A 15,410-nucleotide genomic window follows, 5' to 3' on the forward strand; every position below is an offset into this window, starting at 1 on the left:
GTCTCCATATGACCAACCAGAAATGTGGAAATTAGGGAGGACATTCAAGAGACTTTTTCAAAGGTACAACAACTCTTGTTTTGAATTGAGTAGATTCCATCATTACTAGTTTCCTGTAATATGACATGTGCATTTCTGATAGCTTTGCTAGAGGGTTTCTTAAGTTCCAGATAGGCAGTCAGAACTAAATAACATCTGAGAAGTAATGGTAGTAAAGAAGATTATTTCTGTTAAAATAGCCTTGACCATAATATGTCAGTCATTTCATAAGATAGTGAATAAGAGTGTGCCCTCCCCATGTGGAACCTGATGTGCTCCCATGCTGCTGAACGGTTCTCTTCTAGAACATTCAGAATTAGTTTTTATAGTCACAAGTGATCATCCTGACAGGTCTTCCTTTGCTATGACTTGATCTGATCATGGAGGGGTAATTGAGGGAATGAAGAAATAACAGATACACTCTGATGGAGGACACCTACTACTCAACAATTCAGAACCTCTGCACATTTATTTTGCAGGACATAGGAGGAGCAATTAGCTGGTCTCCACAGGACCCTAGGAAAGTAGTCTCAGGTTGCAGACATTTGAGAGGAGGAAGCTGCAGGTGCTAGATTTTGCAGATTCCTCAATCATTCAGAAACACTCATACTTGCACATGCTGTCAACATTCACACTCAGAGCAGAGGAAAGCTTCACCATCCCTCTGAACTCACTTTGGGAATGCTTTGCACATTACCTCAGGGGCCTTGGATTCCTTGTGTTGATTATACTCAAGTCAAACAATACACATTCACTCAGAATTTCTTCTGCTCTTTACACATTCAGGCAAGTCTTTCTTGCTCCCTACATAGTCCGTCCTACTGTATCACAGAAAAGGAAAGTATATCCATGTTGGAAGCATTTGCTTTGGAATGATCTCATAAGAAATGGTATCATCACTCAGAAATTCTGTAATGTTTTTGCTTCTGGTCTAACAATTAGGAGTCTTGTAATCTTTTTGTTAGTTTTCAGAAATAAGGCCAAAAAAGCATCTAAGTAGTTAGGAAGGAGCAGTGTTGATTCTGATTTTTTTTCTTTACAACACACAAATTGATAACATCACACTGCCTCACTGACTGCTAATATCTCATTGATTCATCATTTATCAAGCATGCTTTACCAACCAGCATAGTTTGTTCATCTTAATGTACAGATTTCTTTTTGGATTTAACATCTCTTAAGTAACAGTGTCTTCAAATTAACAGCATTCTTCTCAGTCAAGGTCCTGGTGGGAAAGACAACAGTCTGAAATGGAAATTAAAAAGGGCATAATGAAAGGACTGTTCTGTAATGATGTGAGCATGGGAAACAATTAAATAAGAGGTTTGGAAGCATTCAAAGCTGGCAGCACAAAGAAACAACATCTCTCCTAGGCTTGAAGGACAAGAAGAGAGCATGATTCTGGGGACATAGAAAGAACTGTATGTAGAGTTTCTGAAGTCACAGAGACGAATAGTAAAAGAACACAAATTTCAGGCCAGTAGGAAGAAAACACTGCAAATAAAAACCCAACTTCTCTCCTCCTGTCTTCTGAGCTCCTGCTGCTTGTTGAAACTGTTTCAAACCAACAAAAACAAAGGGTGTACAGGAACAAAGTACAACATTTTGAAAGTTTTAGAGAGTGGATGTGGTGGGACAAACCAAACCACCCAAAACAGCTCATGCCTTAGAGTCCTTCACATCTATTCTACTTCTTTGTTCTCTCAGTGTTTCTATCTACCTATCTACCTATCTATCTATCTATCTATCTATCTATCTATCTATCTATCTATCTATCTATATGAATATGTATATGTATGTATATTTCTATGTCTATATACTGATATACCTCAGGACAATGACAGATAGCAATAACTTTCAAAATGTTAGAAGAAAGTACATTGAAAGTTTGTGGCATCTACTGGGTTCCTTAGACAAATAAAATTTCATTCCTTAGTACAGGAATCACAAAATTTTCCCAACATCTACTCCAAGAGTCAGCAGACTACAGCCCACAGGCTGGCCATCTGTTTCTGTTAGTAAAGCTTTAGTTGGGACACAGCCACACACATTCTTTCCCATATTGTTTATAGTTGTTTTCATGCTAGGGCAGCAGAGAGGAGTCATTGTGACAAAGACCATGTGGCTTACGAAGTCCAATTTATCATCTATCCCTTTAAGAAAAAGTTTAGTCCCATGACTACTGTCAGTGGAGCACAATATCAGTTTTGTCATATTCTCGTATGAACTCTAAAACTTTAGTTACCACTGTTTTCTCCATACAACATAGCCAGGAAACAACATAGTTGGAAGAAAAGGCTAACTAATATAAAATTTATGTGCTTCGGTCTCACTTTTGTGACTAGTCATGGGATGAAAGTTGATATGTCCTTCAGATTTTGACTCTTTGCCAGCAATTCAACTAGACAGATTGCTAGATCCAGATGATGAATCCAACCTTTCACTTCTGGAGTTTATGCTTCTTAGTGGTTCTGTTTTGATTGTTTGCTTGCTGTTTCCACTGGTTAGCATTATAGATCAGAGTGCTAAGGAGAGTTATCCTTAAGCAATCTCCTGGCCTGGCTACCTGCTTGTCCTTGTAACCCTGAGTGTGAGCAACCCAATTTCCTTTCCATAATCACTCCACCCCCATTCTTTATCCAAATTGAATGAGTGACTTATGTCCAGAACACATAGACTCATTGAAGTCAAGCTTGTGAAAATAAGTAAAGGATATTTATTTAGTAGTCAATTAGGTTTAAAAAATAAGAGAATCCATTCACAGCTCTACATCATGGTCCTTCACCCATGCCCTTTGGTGTTCTGAGAGACAACACCGTGTGTGTGTGTGTGTGTGTGTGTGTGTGTGTGTGTGTGCACGCGCGTGTGTGTGCCTCCCCCCCCTCTCTCTCTCTCACACACACACACACACACATATGTGTCTCTTGTTTAAGGCACACACTATATCATGAAGTTATTTCCACATCCTCACTGAATATTTATCAGCTGATTCTGCAACTGAGCTTTGAGTAAGACATCAAACCAACAATTTTTGGATGATAAGACATGTGGTAATCATGAGCCAACATGTGCACATTCTTCACTGTTAAATGAGTTCCTTGACCAGATGCACGTAAGGTCTTCTTTGAGTCTAAGTATGTGGTACATTCACATAATAGGGACAATGATATATCTCTACTTTCCAATCTGAGGGCTACATTGCTCCTCTTATTTTTGTTAAGACCATGATTATTTTTACACATGGAATCACTGTATAAAATTGAGGATAGGCCAAAGTGAGTGAGAATGCCATGGTCCAGCTTGGGGAGATAAGTGAGGAGAAACCAAAGCAAGTGGCAGATGCAATAGCTAAGCACAGAGAATTATTCAGCACCACTTTACTTTCAAGATGGAAACTTCACATTTATCTATTCCATGTCAGTTCTGCAAATGTTCATGTCTTCAAAGAAAAATATATGTAAAAACAGTAAGACTAGATGGCTCATAATCAATCTTTAAGGACATACAATCCATCTTCCAGAGCTCAGAATAACTCAGAGACAAAATGTTAGACATATTAGGAAAGTGAATTTAATGAACAATGCATTATAATTTGCATAATATACAAGATGGACATACAGCTTTAGTCTAGCACAAACTCCATTCAGAAGCTTAGAAATAAATATATTAAACACTTGATTATTATTATTACTAATTTTATACTAAACGTGCTAAGGTAATTAAATAGGAACTTTGTAGGCAACAATAACAAGATAGCCAAATGAATGCAGAGTTCCTATCATCTCTTGACAGTAAAACATTGATATCTCGCTGTTCTATACTTTGAGTACCTTATACTTAAAAGCAAACTTAAATATATAAATATAGATTTATTACACTTCAAATTTTGCGAAGAGAATTAATATCATTTTAAGTGCACTTACCACGGGAAACATTGAAGTATCACATCACAAAAAGACATGAAAGAACTTTAAATGCATATTGCTGAGTGAAAGAAGCAAGTCTATAAGGAATCTTTGTCGTGTTTAAGCATTAATCAAGGCAAGCAATACTCTAAAACAAAGCATGGGCCTTTTAAGTATTACCTTAAATTAAAAATAATGTCCAAGTATTGTCTCATCAATTCTAATAAATGTGCCACACTGATACAAGGGGTAACTAGGAGAAACTATGGAGATGGACAGTATATTAAAATGCTCTGTAACTTCAGCACAGTCTTTCTATAAATCTAAATTTTCTCTAAGAAATAAAATCTACTAACTATAATTGGGAAAAATAAGTCAACTTTCTACCAGAAAAAAAAGTTTAAGAGAGTACATTGGCAAACAAATGAATGTGTCTAAAGATTTTTCATTCTGTAACAAAACTGGGGGAAATTGCTCCTTTTATTTTTCTGAAGAACAGTTCTGACTCTGTGTTCAGTGATTCATAGATGTTCATGAGACATTGAAAATGTGCCTTCTGTCTGTAATCCACTAAACCCACAGACTCATCTACAGGCCTTAGAGAAAACCTTTGCTTGCTCATTAGTACAATGCTTACTCCAGAAACAGGAGAACCAGTGCAGTCACAGAGCCAGGCTAGTAACTGGCCTGATGAGGAAATGTATTTCCCAGATCAGTTCAATTTCGTTTTGGTGCTAAATACTGAATCCAGGGCCTCACATGTGAGGCAAGGGCTCTAACATTGAGCTCCAGCTCACATCTTTAATTTTTTTTTTGAGACAAGATATTCCTGAGTGACATAGCTGACCCCAAACTTGTGATCCTCCTGCCTTAGCATCCTGAGTAGATAGGGTAATAACTGTACCCCACCACTTTATGTCTTTGATGTCTTCCTTAAATATTTGTATGGCATTTATATTGAGGCACACTTTAGTGATGGAAGAGATACAAGTTCCTCTTTCTGCTTTGCTCTTAGAAATTTATATCTGGTCCAAACTGGCATATAATATTCAGCAAAACAAACCCATAATCCTAAAACTGTCATTAGAAAGCAATTTATGGCTCATGAATTGCTCATCAGGGATAGGATCTCTACCTCATCTATATACTCAAGCAGCTATTATGTTTTTCCCTGTTAATGCCATATTCTGCTGAGAACAGTTCCCTACTTCATCATCTTCCCAGTGATGTTCAGTGCCTTTTAGGACCTCTGGAAACTGCCTGAGTACCTTGCCTCTTTACGTAGCTCTGATAATTCATGTGTTTTTTATTGTAATTTTTTATTATTTTAATTTTAAATAGCTTGTTTTACATATGTTTTGCAAGTAAATAACGTTAACCTGGGTTCTCAGGTGACAGGGAAGAGTTTTAATTGAGTAATGAAATTTCCAGAAACCTATGGCCAAAAAACAGTGATGGGATATCCTAAACCTCTGTGTATATTCCATTAACCCCAGGAACACCAGAAAGAGTGGGAAAAAACCTAGATATCCCTTTTTATATGCCAGCTAGAAATCAATAATCTGTCTCTTAAAATATCTACTTATTAAAAGAAGACGTATTCACAGTTCTTAATCAACTGCACAGTTCTGAGTGATTGACACAACTACTTGTGATGTAATGGCTTCCTTTCTTACTTGTTTCTAAAAGAGAACGAATGAAAATTATGTCTTATGGTTGCATTCCATCAACTCCTATGCAGTTTTACAAAGAAGTTTGAATTTTATGGTGTCCAAATAAAAACTTGTTAAGTAAAAAATTATGTATAATTATATTCCCTTTATTGGCATAAGTATATTTAACAACAGAGATAACACATACATAGTTCTCTGACCTCTTAACAGATTCTAATGACTTAAACTTTGCTTTAATTATGTGCCTTAATTGCAGCCTCATTTAAAGAGAAAGGAAAACAGACAATTTTCTTCTCGTGTTAAAATATTGAATAAAAATGTAAGCATTTTGGCACTTACAGGCTATATTAAATATGAACTCAATTTCACTTTTCTAAGCATCCTACTCCAGGTGAAGTAAATGAAGTTTAACTGATAATATTTGAAATACTATGGCTTACTCATGGTGACATGTTAGGTTGTGTTCCTGTGGGGTGTGACAGAAGAGTAAATTTGTTTCTGTAGATTAAAAGAGCGATCTTGAAAAATATTTCTGTGAGAAAGGCAAGTTTCATCAACATGTCATGGAGAGGAAAGATGGGCCATAGAAAAAGATGGCTTTTACTCTCAGAGACTAGCTGAGGAAAGACTAGTGAAGATGGCCAAGTTGCATTGTTGCATTGCTAACAGGCCACTCAATTTTGCCACATAAACAAAACATGACTGTAGTTCTTATCTTTGACAAATTAACATATTATGTATTATTCATTATCAAATCAGGCAAAACATGAATTTCTGGTCTAAAGTAAATTGGCACATTTGTTAACTTTCCATTTACTGTAACCAATACTGGAGATAGATAGGTTTTGGAGGCTTCAACCCATGGTTTGTTGACCTCATTGCTTCTGGTTCTCTGGTGGTAGAACAGAAAATCTTGGCAAGAAAGTGTGATAAAACTATTTACTTTATGGCTTGAATAGGTGGTTGGAAGAGGCCAGGACCCTAATAACCCCCATGTACCTTATAACCCAAAGACCTCATATAATGATGATATTTTAAACTTTCTTTTGCCTCCCAATAATGATTAATCTTTAACAGATGGGAGAATATACTATTCAAACTATATTATGTCTCATAATAGGTATCTGTTAAAATATTTGTTGTACACTGGGGGGTACTTTATTGTATATAGAATGTTTAAGATCTAACCCAGCATCTAAGAAAAAGAGCTAAAGAGATTATAAGTCACAAAGTGTTATTTAAGTTACTCATTTTTCCATAGTAGTTCAAATATTGCTAGCCATATTTATGTGCATTAATTCACTAGGTATCTTCATTTTTAAAAATGTATTCATATCTGTGTACGTGTATGTTTCATACTATGCATGTGAAGGCCAGAGGATAACCCTTGGGAGTCACTGTTTTCTTTCTACCATGGGTTTTGGAGATGGAACTCATACCATCATATTTGTAGTTGCAAGTACTTCTATTTCCTGAGCCATGTTAATGACCCAGTATCTAAGTTATTCTAAGATTACCAGTTATTTCCATTTTACAGTCAAAAAGACCAAGGCCTCTTTTGTACAATTAACTGACTTCAGAAGGTTGGTAAGTATTCACGATTTGAACTAAGGTCCTCTGAGACCAGGGTTAAGGTTGTTTTTTCAACATCCTGGTTGCATTGTGATGCAATGACTCCACAAACTTAAGACTTCAAATATTTGGTACTTGGTTGGTGGTGCTATTTGGGAAGGTTATGGAATGTTTAGGACATAGAGTCTGTCTTCTTTTTGTTTTTGTTTTTTTTTGTGTGTGTGTTTTGTTTTTTCGAGACAGGGTTTCTCTGTATTGTTTTGGAGGCTGTCCTGGAACTCGCTCTGTAGACCAGGCTGGCCTCGAACTCACAGAGATCCTCCTGCCTCTGCCTCAAGAGTGCTGGGATTAAAGGCGTGCGCCACCACCACCCTGCTAGGAGTCTGTCTTCTAAATACAGAATTCTCAAATTTAACTTCTGTAGTGGAATAATGCAATAAGTCTGATAAAAATCTCATGAGTATTTCTTCAAAATGATTAAAGCTAGGAGACTCCTGAAACTGCAAGAAATAAAAATCATTCCATGGTACCTTGTTACTGTCACGGGTTAGAGGATGGGTGCCCCTAAGTACTGAGATGGGACAGGCTAGAGCAAGAAGACTAGGGAACAAGAATGACAGCAGAGTACTTACTTTGAATATATTTTCAATGAAGCTATCTGGGTGGAGATGTCATACTGGCAGCTAAATGTGGGTTGTCATTAAATAAAATTATAGAAATAAATCCTCAAGAAAAGGAGTTTTATTTGAGAGTGAATGGAAAGACAGAATTGTACCATATATAGTATATACTATGATATATATGCACATATATCATATATATACATATATATATAATAGACAGTCTCTGGTGTATTTAGAGAATGAAGGGAAGGATTATCTTTTTATTATAGAAAGAGGGAGTAACACAGATTATTTTGGAAGCCAATTCTAGAAAGGAGTAATACAAATATTTTTGGAATCAAGTTCATATGTCTGGTAATGTCTTCTGGGGCGCTGGCAAGCTTGGATTGGTCATCAGTGGCAACTGCTAGGTAAATTTTGTCTTAAAGTCATAGTGGGTCATTTGGTTGCATAGCGCTTTCAAGGCGTCCAATGAAATAGATACTTGTGACCTACATGGTTTTCCCTATGATGTCTTAGCTGTTTACTTGTCTGTGACAGGAATAGGTAAACTGATTTGATGGATCTCAGGGTCTAGAGCTGAGAAGAAAGATCTGCATTGGATATGCAAGTTTTATGATATAAGAGTATCCAATACCTTGAAAGTAGGTTAGAAGTGAGGAGAAAGAGAGCACTGAAGGGTCCAAATGGTAACAGCGATGCTGAGAATTCTCAGAGGCACAAGAGTAGAAGCGACTAGCAACTAGAAACAGAAAAAAATCTGGAGTGTGTGATTTTCAGACTTCTGTTTGTAGATTTTGCATTGGTTATGATCTCTTTCACAAACACAAGCAATATATAGGTGCTCCTTTCTCATATATGTATCTACTTCTGTAGGTTAGATGCCTGACAGTGGATAGCTGAGTAAGATAGTACATCTCATTTTGATTTCCACAGTATTTTTAAAAAGAGAAGATTTCTGTCAGAAGCCATTAAGCAGAGATGGTTTGTCCATATTTCCAGTGGCATCTGCTAACACTGACTGAGCATATTTATTGGCCTACTATACAGCAAACCCTATAGACCCTATAGGCATAGAAAAGATTGACACTGACAGTATACTTTCATGCAGAAGAGGTGGACAAAGGCTCTTCATAGTCTTTAAGCACTTGAATTTTATGCCATTCAGAGAATATTTTACTTTTGATATGGATTCCTGATTAGCCTCCCAAATACTGGGATTCCAGCTATATACCAACACACCCAACTTGTATTTTAAATATTATTTTGTACATACATTTAAGAAAACAGAGCAATCTGAGGGTGTTTGCTTTTGTTTTCAGGAGCAACTAGAGTGGGTTTCTGATGTAGTTCGTGCATGTGGGTTTGTTATATATAAATACCCGGTTAAATGTTGGAATTCATGAAACTATTGTACAGAGAATTGCTTTGAATTCAGCCTGAACACAAAGGTTCAGGTTCTTGAGTTTGAAATATAAATTTAAGAATTATTTAGCCACATTTTTAGTGAATAAATCTACTTTGTTATATCTACTCCAGAGGTAGGCTTCACCATCAGTACCTTCTCACATCCCCGAAGATGATAGTGAGTAGTGGCTAAATCGTATCATGTTTGAAGACAGTTTATTTTTCCAATGTGAGAAACAGTACCAAGCATATAGTTTTCATATCTGTTTTTAAGAAGGTCAGCATAATGGTGTGAGAATTCTTAACAAGTACGGTACTTACTAAGTTACAATAGGCTGAGTTTTCTACAGGTGGCCTATTTTTGAATAGTGCTCTAAATTGTTTGTGTAGTCCCTTACTAGGGGGAATATTAAATACACTCTTAAATCAGTTTTCAAATTTCAAAACCATATCTAAATATGTGTAACAATTCTGTAGAATGAATCTGAACATGGTTTAAGTTCTCTTACTACTAACATTCATTTGTTAGATTTTAAAGGGGTTACATGTATTCAAATGAAGAAATGAGCTATGGGGACTTAATCTTACTCCATAGCATCTGAAGCATGCATATTTTTGGTGCATGGGATGCCATTGAAACAGGGTCTGGCTATATAGCCCGGGACAGCTTAAAACTCTCTATGTAGCCAAGGCCCACCTTGAATTCCTGATCCTTCTGCCTCCATCTCCAAAGTGCTGGGATTATAAGTGTAACCTACCACATATGGCATAGACCATATATGTGTTTAAATAATCAGATTATGATCTACTTTTTTTGACATATGATCTTCTATCTACCTTTATAAGCATAGAGTCATGTCAAAGTTGTCTAGTAGCTAAGTCCAGATTCAGTCACAGTCTTAATACAATCTTGAATAAATTATTTCAGTTCTCTGGAATGCAGGATTGGAACCTACAAAATAAAGAGCCAGGCTTGGCATCCCTTCTGGATTTAACTGACTTTGCTTCTAAATTTGGTAGCTTAGGCACCAAAATGACAGGACTTATAATGGATTCAACTTTTGGTCTGTGTTTCACCATCCTTTCTTGAATCCTCACTCTTGTTATTGGCATCACTGTGAGCAAGGCATATTTCCTTTTCTATTGGTTTTGGACTTAGCAATATGACCTCCTTTTGACCAATGAGGTATAACACATGTTCTTAGTAGTGGGACTTATCCAAGTACACTGCTGCTATCACCATTCTGAGGCTATTCTTTGGGTCTAATGAGGATGAGATATAAGCATCTGATTTACACTCTCAGGCCTATAAGAAGGAAGCAGAGTTTTCCTAGTCAATCTTCATAGACATGAAAAAAACTGATTTTCATTTTAAGTCATTGGCTTTTGGAGTAGTTTCTTACTTGCTATTATAATAATATAAGAAAATAGTAAGAATTGGGTAAGAGAAAATTGAAGTTTGAAAATGGAGTTCCTGACTTTTGCCTACATCAGCACAGGAAAGAGATAGATAGTGGAACCTCTCCTTTTTCACTTAACTAGTCTTACTAGTGAACAAAATGTGACAATATGAATTGATTGGCTCTTATTTCCTTTTACTTGATGGTTTATAATATTTGACAAAATAACTTTTGTAACAGAGTTCTATAATTGCTAGTTTATCAGCAAGATGACCCTATATTCCAATTTCTCTATACATGTTCTAGTTTGTGTCTGTGTTTTGCAGTGTGTGTGCGCGCGTGTGTGTGTATGTGTGTTTGTGTGTGTGTGTGTATGTGTGTGTGTGTAATCAATTAGCTCTCTTCACTTTCAAAAAGTGCAATTACCAGAATCCTACCAGTATATCTTGAAACATTATTATCTCCATCCTGAATTTTGCCACTATAAAGGGTTTCTACCCCAACTCCCAAAACATCGCTAGCATGTCTTCTTTACATCACAGGTAATCCTAGGATACACAAAATGTGGCAAGCATGTCTCTTTGTTATTCTTCAAGCAGTCAACCTTCTTGGTGTTCCCTTTTTATCACAAACTGAAGAAATATTAAGTAATTTGTTTGGAAAAGTGTTGAGTACACCTAATCTCAACAGTATTTTCCAATAAGCCTGTGTCATTTCTGTCGATACAAAAGCCTATGAGCCATTGCACAGTTTGCTTGGAGTGATACACTTCCCATTGTCTAATCAGGAAAGTCTGCGTAGGTGAACATATAGAAGCATATGTTTTTAAACAATTAGCAAAATCCTAAATTTTCACAACACTGACATATCTCCCCTCATGTACTAATACCCTTAGGTGAGAAATGACAGCGAAATAGAATTCAAGGCCCAAGTACTATGTTGAGAGAAAACAGTAGGCAACTAGAGACGTAGTTCTTGGATAATTTGCCATTTTAGAGCCTACATTTTGCCATGCTGGAGCGTAGCATGAGAACTCCCTCTATAGATGTTCCAGGGTTGTCAACCATCTTTTGCCAAAGGCGTTGTTCTTCCCCACGAGAGTCCATCCAGTCTACAGTCTTCCCATGGCTGACACCTGAGGAAGGGAAAAGGGGGTACAACATTTCACACAAGAGGTGGACCTTCTAGAAGGCAAATAACACTCTCTGAGGGGAACTTTTAAGTAGAAATTCTCTTGTTGACCTCTTCTCAGTTCCAATATCTAGTGAGAGGTATTGAAATGTATCAGTCTTTTGAAGCCTGCATGATTTCTTTCTATGTAGGTTGTACAGAGAAATCAGAATGACTACTGATATCACATTTCCTCCCTACTTTGATAGATTGGCAGAGAACTAATTTATCTAAACCAAGTTAGTTAGTTCACAGGCTGGCCTCAGATACGAAGATCTCTATTTCTAAGATAGCTACTTCTCTGACCCTAGAGGATTCAATTTTACTGATATATGTATCCCCTGCTCTCCTTAAACTGTAAAAAGCTTCACATAGATGGGGGCATATGGCTGTCCTAAGATATAGGATAAAGAGATTTGGAGTGACTGCATGTATGTTTCTAGTGATAAAGCATTTGGTCACTGTGATGTGTCTCCAGACCTAGTTCACACCTTGCTATATTTTATGACATGAGTTGTGTGTTTTCATTCTGTGTTTAGTATTATATCAACATGACACACTTGGGTCATTGAGAAAATAAATCCATCTGATTGGCCTGTGGGCAAGTCTATGGAGAAGCTTCTTGAGTGATGATTGTCCTGGCAGGAAACAGTTCATGTGGGCAGTGCCACCCTGGGCAGGTGGTCCTGGGTTATACAAAAAATCAAACTGAGCAAGAATGTAAACAATTTTGCTCAGTGGTTCTGCTTCAGTTCTGCCTCTATGTTCCTGCCCTGATTTACCTTTGTGATGAACTGTAAGTAAAATAAACCCCTTCCACCCCAAGTTGGCTCTCATTATTGTCTTTATCATAGCAATAGAAAGCAAACTAAGACACATTGCTTATATGAACAATATTAGATTGATGGGGAAAGTCCTTCTGTGTATATGTCAATAAAGCACTGTTGGCCAATAGGGAAGCAAGATAGGTGGGACTAGGTGTCTAGGAGGATTCTAGGAAATGTAGTGAAGAGAGTAGTCACCATGTGATTTATTGGGAGGAAAGGACACATCAGGAGGGCGTACTCAGAAAGATAACTCCTAAAAATATATATTAGTAATTATGGATCAGAGCTAGCCAGTAGGAAACAATAGCAAATAACCAACAGCTTCATAATTAATATAGTGTCCCGTGTGTTATTTGGGGGCTAAGGCAGTGAAGGAACCCAGGCAGCTGGTGGGAAGAATGCACATTACATAAGGCTTGGGGCATGAACTCCCATTTAAGAATGTAACAAAAACTTAAAAAGGGATTTTATAAATAAAAGAACAGAGACAAGCAAGACTTCTTGGTAGCAGGATTTTCTCCCGTGGGCTCTGTTTTGCTAGAGACAAGAGGAGACTTACAGTGCTGGCAGTAAACTTAAGCCTGCAATCTTGTAAAGACTGCAGTTAAAACAGTCTCGGCTCTTAGCAGATAACAGACACATGGCCAGAAAAACATAAATATTTACAGTTAAGTCAGATTCAGATGAAGTAAAACCTCTAAAAGGTTTACAGTGTGTTTAAAAATATATGTAGGCTTGAGAGAGAAAAAGATACAGGATAAAATGCACACACCTTTAATCCCAGCACTCCAGAGATAGAGACAGGCAGATTTCCACAGAGAAACTCTCAGAGAAAAAAATTAAATAAATAAAAGTAAAAGAAATAGAGTAATAAAAAAGCCATGTAAAGATGAAAAGTAGAAAGAGAGTCTGGATACTGCATTCTATTGTGTCGTTTTTTGAATTGTTTGACTGCTAAGGAAATAACTGGTAAAATATGCTTCATTATAAATGCTGCTAAATTAATCCAACTTATATATTTTAAAAATGCTTTGACTTCTAAATTTAAACATAAGGAATGTTACTTGGGAAAAAAGGTTTTGTTTCTATTTCCACAGGAAATGAAAGACTGTGGATTCCTTCCCAGGATTCTATGGTTTGATGAAGCAAGACCTCCTAAGGCAGTGTCCCGGGCAATCCAGCATCTGAAACAGCTGGGATGCTACAACCATACAGATCACAAAAACAAGGACTTAGCCAGGTTTCTGTGTTTTGTCATGATCCCCATGGTACAGACAGTGCCCCCAACCAGCAGGAAGCACTTTGGAGTAAACAACACGCAGATTTCCAAATATTGTTCATAAATTTTTGTTTTCATTTAAATGGGGTTGTTTATAAATGGTTAATGACCGCAACCAATCTCTTTTTAAAGGTAAAAGGGAGAGATTATGACATAGAAATGAATACTTTGTATTGGAATGGATTTTCATTTATTGATACAAATTTTAGATCAATTTTGTGATATATATACAAATATATATATATATATTTCTCCTCTTGTTTAGGTATTGTGTTTGTATAACTAATTTAAAATGTAATGTATAATTAAATACAGATTATTGATACTTATAATAGTCAAAACTTATAGTTATACAGAGATGTATTTAAGACAGATAGATATTCTTCAAATCTTTCAAAGACCTATAGAATATATGGCAATTAAATGGTTTAGGTTTTCATGATATTGGGACACTACTACTCCTGGCACACCAATTACACCAGAGAAGATGATGGGCATTGAAGAAACTCATTATGGAGTTTGCTTTCAACATGATGAAACTAGCCATTTGGGCAAGAAACTGCTCTTGCCTGGATTGTTTGACCGTTGTTGTATAAATTGGACATGCAGGACCCACAGGGAAGTTACTGCTGAACTTGGACAGTCCAACAGGGTTCCTGATTCATGAAAGAGCCTCCCAGACATTCTGCAGGACACAGAAAAATGACTGACAAACTGCCAATGCAGGCATAGAGTTTAAAATTTTCTGGTCTGCTGAGAAGTCTTCCAGACACACTGTGGCCTATGGTCTGAAGATGGATGCCCCAATGTTACACAAGAACTTTGGTTGACTGTCCAGGTAGCGAGATGTCTCTTTCAATTCTAATATTTATATATTATCCTTCCGCAGTCTTTGATGGAGTTGAAGACTGATAGTTATAGTTGTTTTCCTTAGTTATGATAAAAGATGAGCTATATATAAGAATTAGACTCACATGGATAAGATAGATAATAAAATACTTTCTTTAAATATTGCTAAATGTTAACGGACAAAATATTGTAACTATAATTCTTGCTTGATAACTGTTCTGTTATATATAATTTGACTGTGTTAAAGTTAAAAATTTTCTTTTTATCTAGACATGAAAGAGGAGATGTTGAGGGAAGTCCTTCTGTGTATATGTCAATAAAGCACTGTTGGCCTATAGGGAAGCAAGATGGGTGGGACTAGGAGTCTAGGAAGATTCTGGGAAATGTAGTGAAGAGAGTAGTCGCCATGTAATCTCCCAGGAGGAAAGGACACATCAGGAGGGTGTCCTCGGAAAGATAAGTCCTTCTAAAAATATATATTAGTAATTATGGATCAATAATTAACTCAGAGCTGGCCAATGAGAAACAACAGTAAATGGCCAACAGCTTCATAATTAATATAGTGTCTCGTATGCTATTTCGGAGCTAAAGTGGCAATCGGACCCAGGTGGCTTGTGGGAAGAATGCACATTACATTAAATGCTGTGTACAGAGAAAATCTGGTTT

At 36.7% G+C, this 15,410-nt stretch overlaps 1 protein-coding gene across 3 annotated transcripts in view; it reads right to left on the reverse strand.

Moving 5' to 3' along the window:
- Positions 1-8,058: 8,058 nt before the first annotated feature.
- The window catches only part of Sytl5 (synaptotagmin like 5), a 288,981-nt gene continuing 281,629 nt past the window's right edge, over positions 8,059-15,410 (reverse strand). For all 3 annotated transcript variants that reach the window (XM_040733700.1, XM_040733701.1, XM_040733698.1), the window contains one exon: positions 8,059-11,754. In XM_040733700.1, the coding sequence (XP_040589634.1) occupies positions 11,612-11,754 (143 nt within the window). In that variant the 3' untranslated portion in view covers positions 8,059-11,611. The remainder of the gene's footprint in view (positions 11,755-15,410) is intronic.

The sequence above is a fragment of the Mesocricetus auratus genome, unplaced genomic scaffold (genome assembly GCF_017639785.1).
Source record: "Mesocricetus auratus isolate SY011 unplaced genomic scaffold, BCM_Maur_2.0 Super-Scaffold_100033, whole genome shotgun sequence".
NCBI lineage: Eukaryota > Metazoa > Chordata > Mammalia > Rodentia > Cricetidae > Mesocricetus > Mesocricetus auratus.